The sequence below is a fragment of the Diceros bicornis genome, chromosome 22 (assembly GCF_020826845.1).
Source record: "Diceros bicornis minor isolate mBicDic1 chromosome 22, mDicBic1.mat.cur, whole genome shotgun sequence".
Taxonomy (NCBI): Eukaryota; Metazoa; Chordata; class Mammalia; order Perissodactyla; family Rhinocerotidae; genus Diceros; species Diceros bicornis.
This window is the reverse complement of record NC_080761.1, coordinates 13,012,164-13,034,869: the sequence shown is the minus strand read 5'-3', so window position 1 is coordinate 13,034,869 and position 22,706 is coordinate 13,012,164. Positions and strand designations below refer to the sequence as shown.

Here is a 22,706-nt window from a genome sequence, read left to right as displayed (position 1 = left end):
CTGACGTACCTGGAATATACTAGCTCCATAGGGGGTCCGCCAAGCGTTGAGGAGGTTATCTTTACCAGTACTCACAAACCACTTACCTAGAATTAGCAAAGGAACATGTAGTTTAACAAGATTTAAATTCCTACCATACTATTAGCTACTTGGACTTAATCAAACTCAGGGCATTTTAAATCACAAACTACCATTCCTAAGGGGTTGTTCTATGATATGAGAGGAAAGAGGAGGTTTTAAATCTGGATTCCACTGTGAACCATCTGTGATCTGGGTTTCATCAAAGCGGTGGCAGGGCCCGTGTCAGCCCCATTAGCCACTAGCTACACCACAGACCACAGGTAGCATCACACTCAGCACACAGTGGGTCCCCTCAAACAGTGAATCAATGAAGTTGCCGAATGGGACTAGGAAGGATTAAACAACGAACTTAAGTAAAACGCCAGACACAATCTATGGCACAGAGAATGCACTCAATGACTGATGGCTCCTCATCCCTCCATCAGTCTCATGAACAAATATCCGACGCCACACGAACTTCTTCCCTCTACTTCTCGTTGCAGTGTGACAGTCTGGGCGCAGCTAAATATTCCCTTCTCTGACCGTGGGTTCCTCATCCTGGTCCGTCCATACCAACTTCCTCTGCTACTGCCCCATTCTTCTATAAATTCCCCTCCACCTCTCTTCAGAGTGGACTAACTGTCCCCCACCCCAGACTCTCCCCACTAAAAACAAAGACGTGTCAAAACCTTGCATTAGGCAATTCACTGCCTGCTGACTTTTCCCAAATTAAGAAAACAGACTGAAACAGACATCACTATGCTCTGAGGGACATATTCAGACAATAGAATTATTGCATCCAGCTGCTCAGAGAACAACATTTTTTTCCAGATATGATCTCTACTCTATTTTTTCCGAAGTATTTTCCATTTGAACCCTTCATACCCTCCCGTGTCCCTTCAGCTGGACTCACCACAGTAAGCGAATTTGAGGGACAGCACGCAGCTCTCGTGGAGATGTAGCTGGTACTTGTCGGGCTTGTTCACGTGGAGAACTTCCACGTTGCTGCTCTCCATGCCCACGGCCAGCCACTCCCCAGTGGGGCAGTATCCCAGGGAGAAGATCTACGAGAGGCAGGACAGGCTCACTGATTATTCTGCCCCAGAAAGTTAGGAAGCAAAGACAGCAAGGAAGAGGGGAAAACAGCAAGAAAATGGGAATATAATTAGCAAACTCCAGACAGTGGTAAAGTCTACAGGACAAGCGACACCGGCCAGATGAGCCAAGTGCCAAAACCCTTTATGAAGCAACTGGAAAAACTGCGAGACACACTTCACGTGATGAAATTAAGAAATTATTCTTAATAATAATGGTATTCAGGTGTGTCTGTGTTTTAAAGGGGTCTTTGTTTTTTGCAGATACTAACTGAAATACTTATGGATGATGTCTGGGATTTACTCTAAAATAATCCAGTGTTTAGGGGCGGGGATGACAGATGAGACAAGACTGTTCATGTGCTAATAACTGTTAAAGCTGGCTGATGGGCATATGGGGTTTACTGTATAATTCTCTGTACTTTCATATACCCTGTAACACTCTCTGTACTGTGATCTGTATTTGAAAATTTCCATAAGAAGTTTAAAAAAAAAGGCAGACCAAAAATAGTATGCTACTCATATTGGGAAAAGGGCTGGAAAAGGGAAGACTGTAAGAAACTCAACAAAATTTTAACAGGGATATGAAATTTAGTAGTATGTACAGTTGTTTTCCATTTTTGTCCTATTTTTCTGAGTGGAATTATTTTTATTATTAAGAAAAAAAGAAAGTAAACAAGTAATGATGAAAAGAACAATTCTGCCATCAGAGAGCACTTAAAATGGCAGGCACGGTCTTCCTCACAACACATCTAGATTCAGACACTCAACATGTAAATAATCTTCACAATTCACAAAGTTGCCATTTTTATATCATTTCAAAACTCTGTAAATCTAATCAGCCATAAGTCCATTCTCTAAGGGATGAGTAATAAAACGGGTGTCCACTGAGGTACTACTGCATCTTCTTAAGCTCTCTGACAGAGGGAAATGAATGAACTTTCAGAGCTCTTGTGACTTTTCTCTACTCCTTGTGATATCCCCGCATAGTTTTCCAGCTCTATTTATATGTGAATCATGTAATCATCTCTCACTCCACATTAGACGGTAAGAATATATACAACAGATCAAACACTGTATATTCTTCACAGCACTAACTCCTTAAACGAACTCATGTATAAATAAAACAACAAGTCTGAACCTACAGCATTTTAGAAGCCGTTCTAAGCATTTCAGGGTGGTTTTTGTGTTTGTTTGTCTGTTTGTGTTTTTTTTTAAACCAGTGCCTCAAATTTAAGCCTGGTCTGTTTGTCTAGCTCCGACTCTCCCAGGGTAGGAGGGGAGGGGGAAGACGCCACACACAGCCCAGCTCCCAGACGCCGCATCGGGAGAGCCCATCACCTGTGAGGTGAAGTCGTGCTGCTGCAGCTGTCGCCCTTCGCGCAGGTCCCAGGACCGGACCGTGTTGTCCAGGCCGCCCGTCCAGAGCTTGGTGCCATCGTTAGAAATGTCAATACAGCTGGCCCCGTCTGTGTGGCCCTGGAATTGCCTGATAAAACAAACCAGATTGAATAATGATTTCCTGCCAGAGCTCAAGGTAAACACTGTTGTGTTGTTAGTTTTGGACTCGGTGTGTGTGTGTCATCTCTTCAGTGTCTGCTGATGTGAAAATCAAACTAACCTTCTCCTGAGGAGGAGAGGAAACAGCACCTGCAGATTTTCTTTTTCTTTTTTCACGATCCGAGTGCCAAAGAAATGGAATGCCATTTTAGGTCACTACACAGAAGAAGTTAAATACGCTCCTACAGCTATTCTTACAAATCCGTCTGGAAGGTAAAATTCCTCCCAGGTCTGGAAAAGTGTTTAAGCATTAAAACAGAAAAAACGGACAAACATACAAAATCTCCAGTGTATTCCTTAAAGCAAGATGAAGGCCTGCCCTTTCATCACCGGGTCTGCATCACTATATTACACGCTCGGGGTCCAGGAGCACTCCCACGTCCATGAGTGAATCAACACAGCGACACCCTTCATGCCAACAACGAACGAGCTCACGTATTTACTCAGCCTTGCTTTCTGTATTAGAAAGAGCCCTGTATTAGGAAATCTGGACTCCCAGAGACAAAGGGTCATGCGGGCCTCCTGACTCAGAGGCGCTGAGCAGAGCCAGAGCTAATTGCTGAAGCCGACCCACGGGTACCTCAGCAAAACCCTGCCTCAAAGCTGAGCACAAGGCTGTCTTCTTAAAGGGGAACCTCGAGCTTCAGTCAAACAATACCACCAAGAACAATCCACCAACAGCGATTTGCTGAGCACAGATGCTCTGCCAGGCACCAGGCGGGGCTTACTGAGGGGGTCAATGTAAGCCATGACAGGACTGGTGGGTGGTGGGTCCTGGACTTGGTTCTGCGGGTCAAGAGGGAGCTGGAAGGGGAGGGACCAGAACAGGTGAGAGATGTTCAGAGGTTGAGCCACTATAGTGAACCACACAGGATGCATCAGAGAACTGCTTGGGAATTTCAACACCAAGCGGAGAGTTTCCATGCCTGTCCTTCCTCTAGGCCCCCTCACCTGTCATTCCCAAGACAGCCAAACTTTTAAGCTAAGCTTAGAATTAAAGAGCATGGAAGAGAAGAAAAAAGCACCACTGTTTTCTGAGATAAGACAATTCTGAGATAAGACAAGACACTTCAAAAATCTTTGGGTCAGCCCCTGGCCTAGTGGTTAAGTTCAGCACACTCCGCTTCAGCGGCCCAAGTTCGGTGCCCGGGCACACACCTACACCACTCATCAGCGGCCATGCTTTGGCGGCAACCCACATACAAAATAGGGGAAGATTGGCACAGATGTTAGCTCAGGGTGAATGTTCCTCCGAAAAAAAAAAAAAACTTTCCTGCACAAGCTGTTCTGTACTTCTGTCTTAGTCTTCTCCCCGCAAGCACCCCAAGACCACCCCGAGTGTCACCATGCAGGGTGCCTCAACCGTCCCTGCCTATCCCCAAGACATCCCCACGGTCACCAGGCCTAGAGCAGTCCCTGCTTCACCCTTTCAAAGTGCTGCTTTGCTCTCCTTCACTAAATTCTGAAAGCCAGTGACCTCCCTTCACTTCACCCTGACTTCTTTTTCCCTCTAGAACTCATGGAATACTTCTACTCCTTGACTACAAGTGTCTTTCTTGGCTGCCTCTCAGTGCTTGCTGGGTGCTCCTCCTCCCTCCAGCCCCTGAGTGCTACTCTCGGGCTCCTAGAGAGCACGTGCTAGGACCGTTCAGGACGGCTGGGTCACAGTGGATACAGAGAGAGTCCGTAGACTCTAGACAGCCCTGTCGCACAGAGTAGCCACGAGCCACATGTGGCAAGTCCAAACTGAGAAAGAGATTTGTAAAGCACAACCCTGTTACAGAGACATATATCCCACAGGTCCTGACTCCCCAGGGGCCGGCACAGAGCAGGGGTTCAGAGCACGGACAGAGAGCAGGATGCCTGGGCCCCATCACAGCTCCACCACACCCGACTATGTGACCAAGCAAAGTAAACTATACCTCTCTGTGCCTCAGGCTCCTCATCTATAAAATCAGGATAACAGCAGTGCAGACGTCATCAGGGTTAAATGGATTAATATTTGAAAAGAGCTCAGAACTATTTTGAAAGTGCTATTGATTAAGTTTTTTTAAAAAAAAGAAAAGAAAAAGCAATGACCGCTTGCTAGGCCTAGGCTCTGGCTCCATTTGTCCACGTGGCTCATTCTGAGCTGCCCACTGAGTGACAACGGGAAATAACTGCCACACTGTTGCCCACACGCAGGACAGAGCCTGGCGTGGTGACGCGTACTGGATTTCTACAGGGGAGGTCTGAGGGGAGAGTGGGCGGCTGCAAGGACTTCCACAGTCCGTTCCTTCTCTCGGATACCTGGGCCCGAAAGGCATCAGCCTGCTAACTAATCCATCAGCCTCAAACTGCACCATAAACAGAGCGTTCCGGAGCAAAGATGCACCGTGAAACAAAAGGGGGAGACGCACGCCAGTTTTACCCTAGATGTTTAATCAGCGCTTTCTTCTTTAAAGACGTTCCTGTCTCTGGTGTGAGCACCAACTGCAGCAAGGGAACGAGCTGGCCGGAGCCAAGGAAAGACAGAAAGAGGGCAGAACCACAGCCGTCACTACGGTTCAGAGGGCAGATTCCAGGAAGCCGGGCTCATTCCGGATGGAAGGTCCCCTGGAAGCGGCTTATTTAGTTATTGAGAAACACAGATACTTTAAAACCATTTTGTGGGTGAAATTCGTGGACTCTCCTCTTCAAATGTCCTTTTGTTGATTTTCTGTTATCCTTTATCAGTTGGTTCCTGTTTGCACAAACAAGGTTCCAGCCAAAGCCAAAAACATCTAGTACGGAGGACCCTTCGTACCGCCACGTAGTCCATGGTATGTCACCCCAGAAATACTTTTTAAACAAGTGTGGCATCTCTACGAGGGGACGGATGGGAACAGTAGGGAGGTAACTGAAAGTCTGGTGACATTCAAGCACGGCAGCATGACCACAAGCCCCTCAAAGGCAGCGACCCAGTTTTGTCTTTGCACTCCCAACACCAAGCCCCATGCCTGGCATACAGCAGGCTCTTAATGTGTATGCTGAGAGCCTGGGGGCAACCAGAGAAGCAGGGGTGAGAGGAGGCCTTCTGGCTCAGGTACTCAAGGAGGGAACCCCCCTTAGAAAACCACATGTGCTCACCTCACCAGCGTCTGGTTGTGCAGGTCCCACACAGCGATGTTGCCGTCGCTGCAGCACGAGAAGCAGACCTTGGAGTCGGGGCTGATGGCCAGGGCGTAGCAGGCGGGGGCCGAGGACGTCAGCTCTGCCTTGATGCGTGGGGTAGGGGCCGCCAGGTCCCAAATAGACAGAGTACTGGCTTCCCCTCCCACTATGAGAGTGCAGCCATCAGGGAGCAATTTGCAAGAACGGATGTAGTTATCTCTATTCTGTGAAATAAACATAATTCAATTGCTATAATGCATTATCAAGCAGTAACAATGCCATGTTCTCTAACTGCTATCTTGGATTTTGACTTAAAAAGTGGCATCTCACGAACACAAACAAAGCAAGAATTCTGTAGTAAAGATCGGGATCTGATCTGTAAACAAAACAAACTCATAGGGTTGCTCAGGCACGTGTGGACACTTTATATAAGTGTTCCTGATGTCCAATCTCCTGTTGAGTAGACGGAACCGAAATGATCAGTAGATGTGAGGTAGGTGTACACGTACTTCTCTATGAAGAAACCACTTTTCAAAGCTACTTTACGAATTTTTGATCTCATCACCCTCCATTATTTACAATTTGGAAACTCAGACCTGCTGCCTATGTTTTAGTTTTCATTACTCTTAACTCTTTTCGTAAAGCTTGTCTTCATTCACCAGATGAATCCCTGTCTAAGAATTTCACAGGGCTGCTTTCTCAAGTTGTAACAACACTGTTGTCATATTCAAGCCTCTCAATCCAAAGGCCAAAAAAATTCATAACAGAGGGCATCTCTCCATCAAAACCAACACATATTAAAAAGAGAGGTGGGACCTGAAATGGTAGGACCTAAAATGACCCTCCCCCATCGAAAGAAATAACTGCTCTCCTTCAACCCAAACAGATACAGCCCAAGTTTTTACAATGCTTTAACCGCGGTCTATCTTTCAAAGATTAGGAAAACTTTAAGCCTGTAATTTCAAAAAAGGTGATGAGTGTGACGAAATACTCCTATTACTACAGAACACGGGGCTATGTGTAAGTTTGTTTAACCTCGTTTAAGTTTCATTCATGGAGATATTTTTAAATTATTTGATTAAAGAAATGAACCAATCAGTACCTCAAAAAAGCCTCTATGTCTCAAAAATACCGCCACTGTTTTTGGGAACACTCCCTCCGGAGTCCTCCCCACCTGCCTGGTGCACCACTTGCGACAGCAAAGTGCAGGCGGACACCACACCAGGAGCCCAGCAGCCCAGAGTCTGCTTACAGCCAACAGTATGTGGTCTGCAAACCCTGGGGTTAGAGGTCAGAGATCGGAACATGTCCCGACGTGTTCTACGTCCTGAAAAATGCAAAATGGCACTCTCACATCGTGGGCGAGGGTGGATTAGGTGCCTTGGGAGAGCACTCTCGTCACCCCTGTGTTGTTGCCCTGTGATCTATTAACCCTTTCCTGTCGTTAAGGTAATAAAACCCAACCAGCTCTCCCACGTCTCCCTGAAAACACAGACCCTGTTCACAACGGTTTTAATGCCACGTTATCAAATGTTTACTATTCAATATTTATCTGAAGGCTGTAGGGAAATTAAAAGTTGAGTGGATGGCAGGGCTCAGAGTCCAGGGCTGGCTGCACTTTCATCCATTAAATGGGAAACCCCCTGTTGAATACACACTCAAACAAGGACAGCTTCTGTAAACTACTGTAAAATAGTTTTTAAAAGAAATCCATCAACTCTGGGATTTAACCACTGAAATAGCAATAAATGAAACCTTCACATTTCAGGGAGATGGGTGGGGGGAGCTGAATAGCTAGCACAGGAAACGGAATGGGCTTCCATTTCCTCATAATGGGAATAAAACCCAGGCCCGGACAGCTATTTCCTTATTGAGTCTCCAGGGAGAAATTACCCTTGTGCTCTGGTTCCTGTTCACTCACCAGACAGTCGAGCTGCGAGACGGGGCTCTTATTGCCGGGGTGGCTGATGTCCCAGACCTTGACGCAGCCCTTCCCGCCCGTGTACACGTGCCTCGTGGGGTTGCTGATGGTCACCGCGCACACCACCTCCCCGTGGTTCAGGGTGTTGATCTGGCGAGCGTGTCGGGGGATCCCGGGTCCAATGAGGGCGTCAGGGGGGAAAGGGACAGGCTGCATCTGACCATCTGCAGTAACGTGGAAGGAGTATGCACTTTCGGAGACGGGAGGATCGGAGAGAACAGAGAAGGATAGGAGAGAAGACAGAAAAACATTTATCATAAAGCAATTAGTCATTACTTCAGCACTCTGCTATGAGAAAGACGAAAAATAGGGAAGTGTCTCTTGTTAGGGTTCCCTTTTAAAATCAATATAATTTGAAGTATTTACTGATGGAACAAATTTAAAATAAATATAGGCAGAAGTCTAGAGTATACCAAAAGACACTACATTGAACTATATTTTCTAAATTTTTAAAGATTTTTAAATTGTGCTTATCCATTCCATAAAGCATTCCTTCAAATCTCATTATAAAATACTAAACATGCTTATAAATTAACACAAAATACCTCCTTCCATGTACCTTGTATAATTGTATGATTTCTTAGTAGAATTTAAAATGATTATTATTATTTTTTTTGTGTGTGAGGAGATCAGCCCTGTGCTAACATCTGCCAATTCTTCTCTTTTTGCTGAGGAAGACTGGCCCTGGGCTAACATCCGTGCCCATCTTCCTCTACTTTATATGGGATGCCGCCACAGCATGGCCTGCCAAGCAGTGCGTCGGTGCGCGCCCAGGATCTGAACCGGTGAACCGCGGGCCACCACAGCGGAGCACGCGCACTTAACCGCTTGCGCCACCAGGCTGGCCCCCAAAATGATTATTTTTGATGCTTAAGATGAAGCCCTTAAGAACTTGTAATAATTACGTACAGTAAACAGTATATTTCAACACTAACAAATAAATCAGCTTTCTAAATGGATCAGTTTAAGGCTTGGACTTAAACACTCTTTTGCATAACCAAGAAAAAATAATAGAAAAGATCCTCTTACATCAGACAGCTTTGTGACAGAGATTTCAAGTTCCTCTTCAACAATCTCCTGTCTGCCTTGCCCACGAAGCCCAGTTTTACGTAAAGCAGCAAAGCCCCCGCTAGAAGACAACTCTGCCCAGCTCCCTTTAGCCAGATGTGTCCACGTTCTGACCAACGAGATGCAGCAGAAGCTGATGGGCGGCACTTAGAGCAAGTTCTTAACTTAAAAGAAAGGGGATCCTAGGGGATACGGAAATTCTCTGTACTTTCTACTCCATTTTGCTGTGAACCTAAAACTGCTCTAAAAATAAGTTGATTAATTAAGAAAGAAAAAGAATTAAAAAGGGGGAGGGGAGACGTGTCTGCCCTCTTCTCTTCCTCCTTCCTGAACTATGAGCAAGATGACTGGAGCTCCAGCAGCACTTCTGGGCCACAAAGTGACTGTAAAGATAGAAATCTATTGCTGAGAGAGGGGGGACAGAAAGATAGGATGCAGAGGCCCTGGTGACACTATAGGAGAGAGAAACAGACTTACTGTGTTACTTAAGCTATTGTTTTCTTCCCGTTACATACAAACAAACCTAATTCTAGTGTACACTTCTCTTTCTACACCAAAATCTTAAAGCATGTTTTTTCTCTAATGATTAATTATTTAAGCTCCAAGCATTAATGTGTTACAGATATTATAAAACACACACAAAGAAAAGACACTTGTGAGGATGGAAGGAACAGAAGTGCTAATATTTCTGCCCTACATCCAAACTGATGGAATTATGTACACGCCACCTGAAGACCACTACTTTCACCTTTTTCTTATCTGAAGCATCACTAGGTGATCTAGAAGCTCAACATTAAATCTTTTCTACACGTCCACATACATAAACAATAAGTGAATTATGCAGAGTTTCCTCGTTCCCATAACCCTCTGGGATAAGCCTGGGCCCTTTCTGGAACTTGTCATTGGCACCTGAAGTCCCTTTACAGATCTAAAGACCATGGGTATTAATACAGAACTTAAATTTTCATTTTAATGGTAACTCAAATTTTGTAAAATAACTTAGGAAGCACAAAACTGAAAACTGATACAAGATATCAGGTTTCTTCTAGCCTGCACATAAAACCCACTTACTTCCTTAAGCTTGAAAACACAATATATGCTATTATTTTCCCTCTATAAAAGCAAAATATCAAATACATGAAGACTTTTAAAAGAACTTCCCCTTCCCCCAACCAAAGGACACAATCTTAGATATCTGGTATCTCCTGGCAAACTGGTTCCACGAACTAATATTAAATGGCTGCTTGGCCCAAATCCTTAATGTTACTCTTAATTCGAATAATTGAGCACACATAATGGGAGCCACACAGAATGTCCTGGGAAATAAATATGCATATAAAACAACCATAGCTCACAGCCCTTACATCATCCAACCACTAAATCTCCTATTTTTTTATCCAACAGTATCCTTTGGTGTCCTTAGTAATGTATCCAGTCCACATGATACTTCAATACATGCACATGACAGTTAACTGAACCTATGCTATTGATTATAGGAAATCTGGAGGTGGAATCAAATAGCATTTCATTGCCCTTGAAGATAAGACCACAGAACTGGTCTATTCAGATTCTAGAATTCTTCATGGTCCAGTAGCAAGTTATATGGCCCAGGTATCAGACACCATGACCTGGGTCTGAAAATAACAAACACATAACCAGGTGAAGCTGGAGAAATGACCAGTGAGTTTTCATAAAATAAAACAATCGAATTGAATATATTCTGTAAGAACAGTAGTTGACGTGGGGAGAGAACTGCCTCTCAAAGCTTTCTGTGCTCTGAGAATAATGGCACTTGTGAAGACTGGTTTCTCTCAGTTTGCCATAAATCAAGGTGGGCAAAGTTTCCACTGGGCCCCCTTTTAGCGATTCCAGATTTTTCGGGGGAAGGAAATTTTATCTTGCTGCAGTTGGAACCCTGCTTATTCTAGAGTTAAATGTTCCAGATTAAAATAGATGCACAAAATACAGGCAGAGAGCTGTAGGCACGTCTTTGGAAGACACCCACCTCTCTCCCAGGTGTCCTCTTCTCTAAACCACACAGGAGGTCTGTGATCATCGTACTGAGGCAATTTAAAATTGATTCACTGTGCAGCAAACTGCTGCCAGAAGCTGTGAACATTTGTCTGTCCCAGGGGAAACCCGTATGGATGTTAACATGTCAGTCACAGGGGGCCTGGAGGAAGCTGGTGCTGCCCGCTGTGCTGGAGAGCCTAATGAAATGAACAAAGCAGAGCGGCGCAAAGGGCTGACGCGTCCCAAAGAGGGCTCAACCGGAGGGAAAACCAGTGGAGCAAACGAGAGTCTGGATTTAGTCATTTACCTACATGAAGTAGAGGAACGTCGTTGAGAAAAGGCCACAGCGATGGCGCATCATGATGAAGTCACAGAGAACTCAGAAGGAAATGTGCCTTCTCTCCTGACTGAGGAACCAGGACAAGTAACATCAACCAGGAAGACGAGTTCACAAACAGAGAGTGAGCACTCACAACTCTCTCAAGTCTGAATTCAGAGACAGGTCACCCATGAAAGAATGCATATGGAATGAATGGATTTATAGAAGTTCAAACACAGGCAGAATTCATCTTTGGCATTAAAAGTGGGAGTGGCGGTTACCCTCGCAAACTGGAAGGGATACAACCGGGCTTCGTGGGCACTCTTGGTGAAAGCCATTGGGGTATACACGTGATTCGTGCACTTTTCCATATGTATGTATCAATTTTAAAAGCTTAAATTTATTTGTTTATTCAAGATAAGGTTGAGAGGAGGGGTCCTGACCAAAGAACACAGGAGTCTGGGGCCATAGCCAGGTTGAGAGCCCAGACTCTGGCGTTAAGGGACCTGAGACACAGAGGCCCCCTCACCGGCCTCACTGACTGGTCTTTCTCACTGGTCTAGCTCCCCATGGCCTAGGGTGTGTCTGTCTCCTGAGCCACAGGATAGAAGTAATAATAAAATATTAGGGTCGCAGGGGGAGTTGTAAGGATTAAAAGAGATAAAGCTGCAAAACCCTTAGCACCGAGCTCAACATGTGCAGGGGCCTTCAGGAAACAACAGCATCAACATTAAACAGCCACGACTTAAAAAGAGGAAAGTGAGGATCTGCTGAATCAAGGGCCCTTATCTCAAGCAGGGGACAAGCGTGAGGGCCAGGAAAGCGGAAAGGGAGGAAGGTGCAGGGTGGCAGTCAGGAAACCACGGTGTCAGGAGCAGGCAAGGAAAATCAGGAAATCCACAAATCCTAACAAGTGATGGTGGGGAGACAGCACTGGGCAAAGGCGAGAGGAGGACATCTGGATAGGACCATGGGCACACTGCAGGGCAGAAAGAACCAGTCCCTGGAGCCCTCAGGGGCCACACTGCTGGGCCCCACTCCAACCAAGGAAGCCTCCGAGAACTGAGCCCCCGCCCCCACCCAGCTTTCTCAATCAGGCACCTGCAGAGCAGGATCTAATTCTTAACTCGGGTTGTAGAATTGAAAAGAATAAAACCCACTGGACATCACAGACTTAAAAACTGAAGGAAATCAAACATTTGAGCAGGGGACTCCTCATTTCTTGGGCACACGGCAGAGTGAAGAACTCAAAGGAAAGAGTCCCCGCCGGGACCTCGGACTAGAAAACAAGACTGCGTCCCGGGGAAGCAGGTTGTTTTTCCCGAGCAGACTGGCTCCTGTTAATAAAACTATGCTGTGTCCTGCGGCCAAAGGAAAACAGGTGTTTACAGAGTTGTTGGTTTACTGGAAATAGACAGGAACGGCAGTGGCAGGATCCAGTAAACAGTAATGAAGAACCACAGACCCTGGAGACAATGGCTGCGGCCAAGACCCCGCTGCCTGCAGACTCGGCACTCTCGATGTAGAACTTCTTGCTGTATTAACAGGTATCCAAAAAAATCTGATCTTGTCAAAACCTTCACTTGCTCTTCAAGCTCTTTAGGGCTCCCAAGCGCTTCACAATCTAGTGTCGATGAGCCTCACTTCATGTCACCTTCCTATATCCTAAACTCCCAGCCACAGGAACAAGAGGCCAGTCCCCTAAAATATCACAGGCTGTCACATCTCCAAGTTGTGCACAAACTGCTCCCTCCCGCCTAGGACAGCACCGCCCCCTCCTAAGCTCGGTCACTTCCTCCCTCCCTGGGCCTGCCACAACCTCCCCAGGCAGGGTGATTCTTTTCCAGGATCCTGCTCACCCATCTACATCTCCACTCTGGCATGTATCACACTGTGGGCTACTGCACACATCTGCATTTCTGTCTGTCTCATTCCAGAGTTCAAGGCCAGGAGGGAAGACTTCTCCAGCTAGCATACACACTATTCAGCATACTGAATACTCTGGCATTCAGTAAATGAGCTGAACACCCCAAGTCATTTATTGCTGCCTAATCACTTATAAATTGAGGCATGAAAGGTTGCCCTGGCGAGGAAAGTCAGCTACAAGAAGGTGGAGAGTCCGCTGACCCCAGGGTTATGCCAGCCAACTTTTCCCAAGGAATTTCCGGCAGTACCAAACATCGGTTAAGAGATGGAATCCACTTTCCCAAGGCGGGGAAGCAGGAGCTACAGAGCTGATGTGGACCAAAACAAAAGGCAAGGAAAGCAACTACAGTAAAGGAGGGATACCCACAGTCCTTCCCTAAGCCCGCAACCCCCCGTGGATGCGGGACCCTTCCAGAGCAAGCTGTAGCAGAAGCAGCCACAGGTCACAGGCGACAAGCCCGATCCTGTGTCTGGCCAATGAAGAGCAGCAAGTCAAGTAAAAGAAGTGAGGAGACACAGGTCGGAGTTTCAGTTTAGTCACCAGTAAGATGTGGGGACCACATGTAACTCTTTTGGGCCTCACTGCCCTACTTTTACAATGTGCCCTATACACGACTGCTGAGGTAAATGAAGTGACGTGGGAAAGTACTTCCAGAAAAGTAGGAAGCACAGTATAGATTCAACCTTCGGTTCCCATGTCACAGGGGGAAGCTCACACGCCCTCACTGTGTATTTAGGGAGGAGGGGAAGCTGTGCAGAAGAGATAACTGGCCCCACCCAGGATTCAAGGCCAGTTCAGGCCAACTACCAAAGTAGGGCTCTAACCTTTACCTTAGCTTCCACATCGACACTACCTTTGACATTCTCTCCCCAAGAGGGAGGATGTGGGCTCATCAGGATGGAGACGCCTGCCCTACACAAAAGAGAACACCAGGCATGTCGACATCCTCTGTGTGCTTCATTATAGAGCCCTGGGCACAGGAGGCTTTGAGGGCTGGGGCATCTGGCTCATTCTAAGAGAGATGAGAGTACTGTTAGCTATGATTCTGGAAGATGCTCTTAGCCTCAAGAACTAGTATAGTGAAGGTGGTGGCTGGGGGCGGGGGGGGTGGTGTGATGTGGGGTCATAATAAAATCAGAGCCATATTATTCTAAGATTTCAGGGAAAAAATAGGTCCTCAAGTATATAATACATCTACTTAGGGTAAAATCTCCTTCTTTGCCAATATAACAAGATTTACCTTTAATATTTTTCAAGGTCTGGCACATCTAACCCATAACATCTATAAAATCCTTTACTTGTTTCACAGGATTTTTAGTCTGCTATCCTGGCATCCTCCCAAATAGCAAATTTGCAGGTCAGGGTGCAATCTCCACCCTGCCTGAAGACAGAATTTCTACATGGACGGAGGGCTTTAGTAACAATTAAATCACAAGTTGGGGACTTCAAAGCATTAAGATGGGAGACTTTTTGTTTGTTTCCTTATTTAGTTGAATACACTGCTATCCTTATTTTTTTAAAAGGCAAATGCACAACTTCTTAAAATGGGTATGAAAAAGAACATGACTAGACAGAGAAAACAAGAAGAGACGGCCTAGTTGATAAACTAGGAGGTTCTCTCTGGCCAAAGTCAGCATTTATGATTTTGAGTTCTGGCCCTACTCCCTCATCAATTCAACATTTCCAAATTTGTAAATGCACTGGGGCAGCACCAAGGCTCCTATTCAGGACAGATACAAACCAAGAGACTCCTGGACGAAAAGTAAGACAAAGAGAAGGTTAAAAAACAGCCATTTCACACCTCAATTAAAAAATCCCAGCAAAGGAACCAACCACTGTAGGCAAACAAGAATATTATCCGAGCAAGAAATATACAAACTACACCTGTACCTGACACGCCGAGAGCCACGTCTGAAGAGGTGAAGAGAGGGGGACAACTGTCCAGTGGCTGAACATAATTCACATCACAAGAAGGGGCCTCACACCTCAATATAATCGCAAGAAATCAGCTACAGATCATTAAAGGGTAGAAAAACAGAAGTTAAACGCACAGGGTGACGATAAGGCAGAAAACCAGCATGTTACTTTTAGCATTTAATAGACAAAAAACACCCAAATATCATAGCAAGTAAAAAGAGGACTAAATTAATTTTCAAAATTAATTCCACTAAATAAGCTGGCTGCTGAATCTAGATATGGTCAACAGAAGGACCAGAAGCAAGATCAGAAACGGGAAAAGTGGGTGGTAGGAGGCGGCAGGGGGGTAGCTCTGTCCACTGACATGTCTTCTTGGCTAGAAGCCTGGATGGCCTCTATTCACTGCTGCAACACATGTTTTCCTAAGAGGCAATTTTACCCCAAATGTAGGTAAGATTTTCTTTTCCTTTTAGGCTCCAACTCCTAAAAGGTACTTTAAAGATTTATTTAAACACTAAACAAGTGGGTGGAAGATGTCTCAATTACATGTCTAGCATTAAAACACAGGGTGAAGAAATCTGGAACTAAGCTGGAACCTTATGCCAAACTATTATTAGTCTGAGTTATTACTGACCTGTAGGCACGACTGGACGAGGCAGGTGGAGCACAGCCCCCGAGTACTTATGGGGAGAGAAGCAGCGCTACGGGGCCAGAAACACATCTTGGGGGGAGGGGCGTGAAGCATGACAAAGAGATGCCAGCCTGACTAAAGTTCAGCAGTTCTCTTACCAGTGATCTCCACAGAGCTCAGGGGAATAAATTTTCTAAAACTAAACAGGAGTTCAAGTTAAGCTGACCAAACAATACCAATTAAATCTGGCCTTGAGGGTTTGGAAACACAGTCAAGGTGACCGTTTATAAACCAGCACTACTTAACTCTCAAATGCAAAATGCGACTCTCCTTTGGAAAGGATGATCACAGGGTCTTACGAAATCCTGGGCGCTCGATCCCCTCCCAGTCAACGCAGCAAACATTTGTTTACTGGGTAGCTGTGCTCAAGGGGACAAGGGGACTTCAGAAGCTTCAGTTCTAGTGGGGAAGAAGCAGGTAGAAATATGACATGTACACACGACTGTAACTCAAGGCCAAAGTGTGAAAACTGTCACAAGACATTATAAGGTGCCACTGGAGAGAGATCGCGATGGGAAGGCATCAGCAAAGGCTTCACGAAGAAGGGAGCAACTGAAGTGGTCTTTGAAGGACAGAAAAGACTTCCACAGGAAGAGATGAAGACTCATGAGAAGGAAGATTGCTCCAGGTAGGAGGAGGAGGGGGAATCTTCAGGGAACAGGGGGTGATCCCATTTGGCCAGAGCACAAGACACAAAGAACACAGGACCTGAGGCTGGAAAAGCAGGCTGGGGTGATGTTCCCAGCCCGCCCTGAATGCCACATTAGGAGCTTACATGCTACTTTTGAATATCTCTGAGTAAGAAACGGACCAGATCAGAGGAATACTTTAAAAAGGGGAAAACTCATCTAGCATCTTATTGACAAAAGAGAATATAAAATAAGTGAGGATTTTAACAAAGAAGAAGACTAGGTAAAAATGGGAGTTAAACAAGAAGAATCAAAGGCTAACGTTGGGGTTCAGATGTCAGAGAGAATGGGGACAACGCCTTTAACAAAGACGGACAGGTTAGAAGAGACTGGTGTGGGAGAGAGGGAAAATGACCTGGCTGGTTGGGAAACCCTACTGCAATCTTAGATCACTTTAACACCAAAAACAAGTACAGAATAGTGGCAATGTGAGTCATCCTGCTCTAGTCCACTTTGATAAAAACCACTTAAGGCCACAGGGCCTTTCCATATGCTGGTTCCTCCACCTAGAGGTTTATGCTCTGCCCCTAAGGGTTAATGCAGCTCAGAAAACACTTCTGAGAATCCTTCCTTGACCATCCCAGATGGGATCAGCCCATCACATGCTTTCACTGAAGTGTTCCTCTCTACCATAGCTCTTATCTCAATTATAATTATACATTTATTTTTGTGATTACTTGATTAATGTTGTCTCTCTATCACTAGGCTGTGAGCTCCCACAGGGTCCCCTATGGCTATGCAGCAGGTCTGGATGAAATCTGTGGAAGAGAGGACAGGAGGGAGGTGACTGTCTAGATTGTAGTGAGCAGATGGTGGGGGCACCTGAAATCACATCCCACAAGACAGGGCTGAAGCAATGGACCTAGTCAGCCAGAAGAGAGGCCTCGTGGCAAGATGGTGGTCTGCAGCATCTGCAGGGCTGTCATGAGGATGATAGATTAGCAGCACACTGTGTGGTCTCAGGGGGTAGGAAAGAACCAGGATTGATGGGTGAAAGTCTCAGGGAGACAGATTTCAGCTCAAAGGCTGGAAGGGTTTTCACACAGCCAGGGAAATGGATTGCTCGGGGCAGCAGCGAGTCCCTGTCACTAACACGCTCAGTCAGAGGCGCACGGCCACGTGGCGAGGCTATCGCAGGAGACTTGAGCCACAGATGAGCATTTATATACTAGAGACACTTTTTTTTTCTTTTTTTTTTTTTTTGTGAGGAAGATCAGCCCTGAGCTAACATCCATGCCAATCCTCCTCTTTTTGCTGAGGCAGACCAGCCCTGAGCTAACATCTATTGCCAATCCTCCTCCTTTTTTTTCCCTTTTTCTCCCCAAAGCCCCAGTAAATAGTTGTAGGTCATAGCTGCACATCCCTCTAGCTGCTGTATGTGGGACACGGCCTCAGCATGGCTGGACAAGCGGTGCGTCGGTGCGCGCCCGGGATCCGAACCCAGGCCGCCAGTAGCAGAGCGCGCGCTTAACCGCTAAGCCACGGGGCCGGTCCCTAGAGGCACTTTTAAGGTCCCTCCAGCCTCCACTGAACTCTTCTGGCTGCCCCACTCTTAGGAGGCACTCATCCATTTGCACATGAATCCCTCAAGTCCCCTCTCTATGCTGCGAGCACGCTGTCCCCTCTGTCCCCTCTACCTGCAACGGCCCACCCTTTCTGCCCCCTCCGCCCTGTGGGCTTACTCCTTCCTGCACGTGCTCCGGCTGTCAGTGTATCTGCCTCACTCAAAGGAAGCCCTTTCCGTCCTGATTCTGGTCAGTCCACACGGTGGCCTATGACCCACTGCTCTGCCTTCACAGTAACAAGCACCTACACAAATTTAACTCTAGGATTACTGTTCCTTCAACGTTTCCACCACATCAGTAGGCCTCCCAAAGCAGGGAAGACGAGCACTCTCTTTCCTGGAGCATGCCCATCACCTACCACAAAGCCTGACACACTTCTCACTCAGAAACATCCATGAGTCCCATCCAATCACCCTACCCAAATATCATTTTGACTGGCATTTCTCAGAGAATGATACTTGCAAAACCTTTACCACCTTGTCCACCCTACCCTGGACATCCTGGTTTGTCACCATTCCTTTCCGTGCCTCAGACCGACGCTGTCCACGCGGGCTACAAAGGCTCGCAGCTGTCCGCAGCGAGAGGACCACTCCTCGACAGTGAGTGCAGAGAAACTCGCACACAGCAGCTTCAGAGTCAGTTCACGACTGCTGACTCGTAAAAAAAACACTGGGACTTGTATTTTGTATCTTTTTCCCCCCATTCATCTGTGTTGTATGTAACAAGAGGACCAATCTTTGTCACACTGGGGAAAAAACTAGTCTGTCATCATAGATGGTTTGAGAAGCACTGCCGGAGGCAGTATTACCTCACTAAACGATACGTACAGGAAGTCCTCTCATACTAATTAACAGAGTAGTATGGGGAGTAAGACTGTAGCCCAGACCCTGGCGACAATGGGGAAGTTCATTTTACCCTCTGACATTAATTAATTCCATCTTCCTCACACAATACGGCGCACCTCAAACTTGAAAGAGAATCCTAAAAAATATATTTTAACTGTTTTAGACAGCAGTGACCACTCCGACCCAGAAGCCAACAGCCCTTATGACCAAGGGGAGAAAAGCACCTCATATGTGAGTCTCTCCTTTGCCTCTGTGCCCAGTGTCCTTGTCCCCGGGCACAGCGTATCCTGGTTAACACAGCTGTAAACACAAATCCAAGGTGCTCGCAAGCCAAGGACATGAACATTTTAGCTCTAATGGGCATGACACCAGTACTTTGTGGCTAATCACATTATTAACATACACAACACATACAAACACACATGCAACGGCAATTGTAAGAAACTGGGTCTGCATTAACTGTCCCTCGAGACCAGCACTGTAGCTCATCGCTCTGCCCACCTTCCCCCCATCTGCCTCACAGTCCATATTCAAGGTGGGGTCTTGGCAGCGGGGCACACCCCGGTACCTCTGACACTTGAAACTGGCTTTCCCTAATGGTCAGGTGACCTTTTTTGCCTATTATTTCCCCAAAGATTCACCAGTTACTATTAATTATTGCCTTTTATCACAACACTTCTCGTTTGCCCTTTATCCACTGATCAGTCAGGAGAACACACAACAGCTACACTGCCAGTAACCACATATAAGAAAAACCCTGAAGTGCCCTGGGGCATTCCAGACGGGAAGCAGGGGGCACGCCCAAGAAAACACACAAGATAACAATTCATGGGTATTTAACCAGCTAAGTAAGCTTTGCAACACTCCCAAATCCTGCTCTTCCCTGGGCCTATATGTCACCTTAAATCCTTAACATGTCTACTAGTTCCTAGTGTAGACAGAGGCTTCATTTCATCATGAATCAAATTATGGTACAACAGATATTATAATGCATGAAAAGCGGAGCGATGGGAATCTGCTTTCCTAAAAGCAGATGATAGGGTAAAGAGTTCCATGTTTCCTCATGCTACTGGTTTATTTGAAACAAGGCTCCAATCAAAAACCACACAAGGATGACCGGGTACTTGAGTGGACACCCAAAATAATGCAACAACACAATACGCAACGGACGTATAAATAAAAGTTGAAAGCAATCACACGAAGGTAGAGGGTAGAACAGAATAAACGGAAGGCCTATGACCCATACCTCCATTTAGAAAAGTCAAAATTGGAAAAGGCTTTCTGCCATCTTCTATTCTACAGGCAGAGTACTTGCTGAGAAGTTGACAGACCCTCATATTTCAATTTTGCTTTATACAAAAATTAAGAACTTTAGGAATTCTTTGAAAGCATGTTTCTAATTACTAACATTATGGAAAGTAAGTGATTTTAAGTGACCCTGGAAGATCTTAAGTGACCCTGGAAAACCAACAGGCTTTGTCAAATTCTGAAGGCTCTTTTGCCCTTTAAAGTATCTCTCTTGCTTCCCCACAAAGTCACTTTGTGTTTTGTAATTCTGGACCTCTCTGAGTAAGGCACTCATCTAAACTTCACTTGGGGATGGACCTCGGAAGCTGGTAACCAACAGAGCCTACCCCCACACAAGCCTCGTTTCCACCAAAATAAGGAACAGGTGGCACTGAGCTGGGTAAAGAGACAACACATTTCAAATTTCGGAGAATTCACGAGTCCAGGACAGCTTGCCGTCCACAGCACAGTCCTGGTGAAAAACTCCAGCAGCTACCCTCTACCCAAAAGGCAAAGCAGAGCAGCTTTCTGAAGAAGGGTCAAGTGAGAGGGCCAACCACCCCCGGTTCTGGCCTTCCTTCTCATCCCCGTCTCCAACAGCTTCTCTCCAGAAATAACTAAATGCATGAAATCATCCACAGCGAGAAGACAGAGGCATGACACCTACAAGGTGCCTATTTATAGAAAGTGTTAACACTCCTCAGGAAAAGACACTAGAAATCTCCTTGGAAACCCCAAGCCTGTGCTCCCTTTGGAATTCTAGTCTGCTAACACCCATGACTAAGTAACCGCCTTTAAAACAAAACCAAAGAGTCACAGGTACTTACGGTTTCCCCCCAGGGATTCCTGCCAGGTTTGGAGGGATCGTAGGTACTCTCATGTGAGGAGGAGGATCAAACCCAACCTGGAAACAAAACAAGGCATCGCAGACTCCGTGTACGCAGGGCAGGCACTTTGAGAACATCTCTAAAGACTCGTCACTGGAAACTCACAGATCTCCAAAGCAACAGAAACAGTCATATGCGCTGGCATTATTCAAAAGAAAAATTATAATGCAAGAAGTAACAGAACCACCTCTAAATACCACAAAACATACTTCTTGTTAGGGGAGGTGAGGTGAAGTATGATCTATCTGCGCACTGAGAACCAGCTTTCCACAGTAAACATGGCCCGTGGACTCAGGATGTTCTGCCTTGCCCAAACACGGACAGAGGCGGTATGCTGACTGAGGCAGCATTTCTCACCCTCGGCACTGTCAAGGTTCCGGGCCAGACAGTTCTTTGTTGGGGGCTGTCCTGGGCATGGCAGACATTCAGCAGCATTTCTGGCCTCTACCCTCTAAGTGACAATAGCACCCTCCAGTTGTGACAATCAAAGTGTCTCCAGGTATTACCAAAGGTCCCAGGGGCAAAATCGCCCCCAGTGTCACACCACTGGTCTAAGTTAATGCTTAAGGATTCATACACAATTGTGTGCACCCTAATGATGGCATCTAGGCCCTCAGCTGCCCACTTTGCTGTCAACTATCTTGCCCTCCACTGCACAGCCTTTCCTACCAGTGCAACATAAGGCAAGAACAGTGAACTGTAGTATCACCCCAAGTTACTGGAGACAATGCTATTCGAAGAGGGGAGAGGAGAGAAATGCATGTGACACACTGCAAACAGCCAAGAGAAACGAGCAACAAATTTTTCTTTGCTATGGCTTATAATCTATCCCCTTTTCCTGATGCAATCACGAGTTCCAGTCAATTTTACCCTTCACATGCAGTTTTGCATCTTCCCGGTCAAAAATGAGGCCATTTACACAGTGGGGGAAGGCAGGGCAGGAAGTCGGAGAGCCTGCCCTGTGGTTCCAGTCCCTCTGTGTTCTGCCTCTGCCCTGGGACCACTTCCTACACCTAAGCCATGCTACTGGCTTTGAGGAATAATATAGGCGGGGAAAGAGAGAGTTATGGCTTCTCCAGTCTTTTTTCCTAAGAATTAAAGAGAGGAAAAAAAAACCAACCACCTCAAGAAAACGAATGAAGAGGCTTCTCTGAGCTTTTTGAGTCATTTCACCGCCTTCCAAAAAACAAAATCTACTTTGGTGGGAGAAAACCAGATGTCCCCCGACCCGCTGAAGTGGCTCCTGACACTGCCTCTCTCCACCCACGGAAACAGTCAGACAAAAGGCGGCTGGCCCTGACCTAGTGCAGCGGCGCGTGGATGGAGGCGGCGGGCGGGGACCCCGGGTCTCTGCTCCGAGGCGTGCGGGCCGCCCCCCCCCCACCCCCGCGTCCCCAGCGCGCGCCCCTACCATCGGGGAGCGCCCGTAGGCCACCACGGCGGCGGCGGCGGCGGCCGCGCTCATCTGCGGGGACATGTTGTGGAGGCTGGCGTAGGCGGCGCCGGGGCTGGTCAGCTCGCCGTTCATGCCAGCGTGGGGCACCATCCCGAAGGGCGCGGGGTACGGGCCTGGCACCGCCAGGGGCGTCCTCAGGCCTGCCGCTGCAAGGAAGCACAAGCCGCACGTGACTCGACTAGCCGCTCAGGTCCACTCTGACCGCCGTTCCAGGG

The 22,706-nt window shown here is 46.7% G+C and overlaps 1 protein-coding gene across 4 annotated transcripts in view; it reads right to left on the bottom strand.

Moving 5' to 3' along the window:
• The window catches only part of TLE1 (TLE family member 1, transcriptional corepressor), an 84,450-nt gene that overhangs the window by 737 nt on the left and 61,007 nt on the right, over window positions 1-22,706 (bottom strand). For all 4 annotated transcript variants that reach the window (XM_058565589.1, XM_058565590.1, XM_058565592.1 and 1 more), the window contains exons 13-19: window positions 22,447-22,637; window positions 20,976-21,052; window positions 7,768-8,017; window positions 5,823-6,070; window positions 2,496-2,643; window positions 974-1,124; window positions 10-86 (exon numbers count right to left, since the gene is read on the bottom strand). In XM_058565589.1, the coding sequence (XP_058421572.1) occupies window positions 10-86; window positions 974-1,124; window positions 2,496-2,643; window positions 5,823-6,070; window positions 7,768-8,017; window positions 20,976-21,052; window positions 22,447-22,637 (1,142 nt within the window). The remainder of the gene's footprint in view (window positions 1-9; window positions 87-973; window positions 1,125-2,495; window positions 2,644-5,822; window positions 6,071-7,767; window positions 8,018-20,975; window positions 21,053-22,446; window positions 22,638-22,706) is intronic.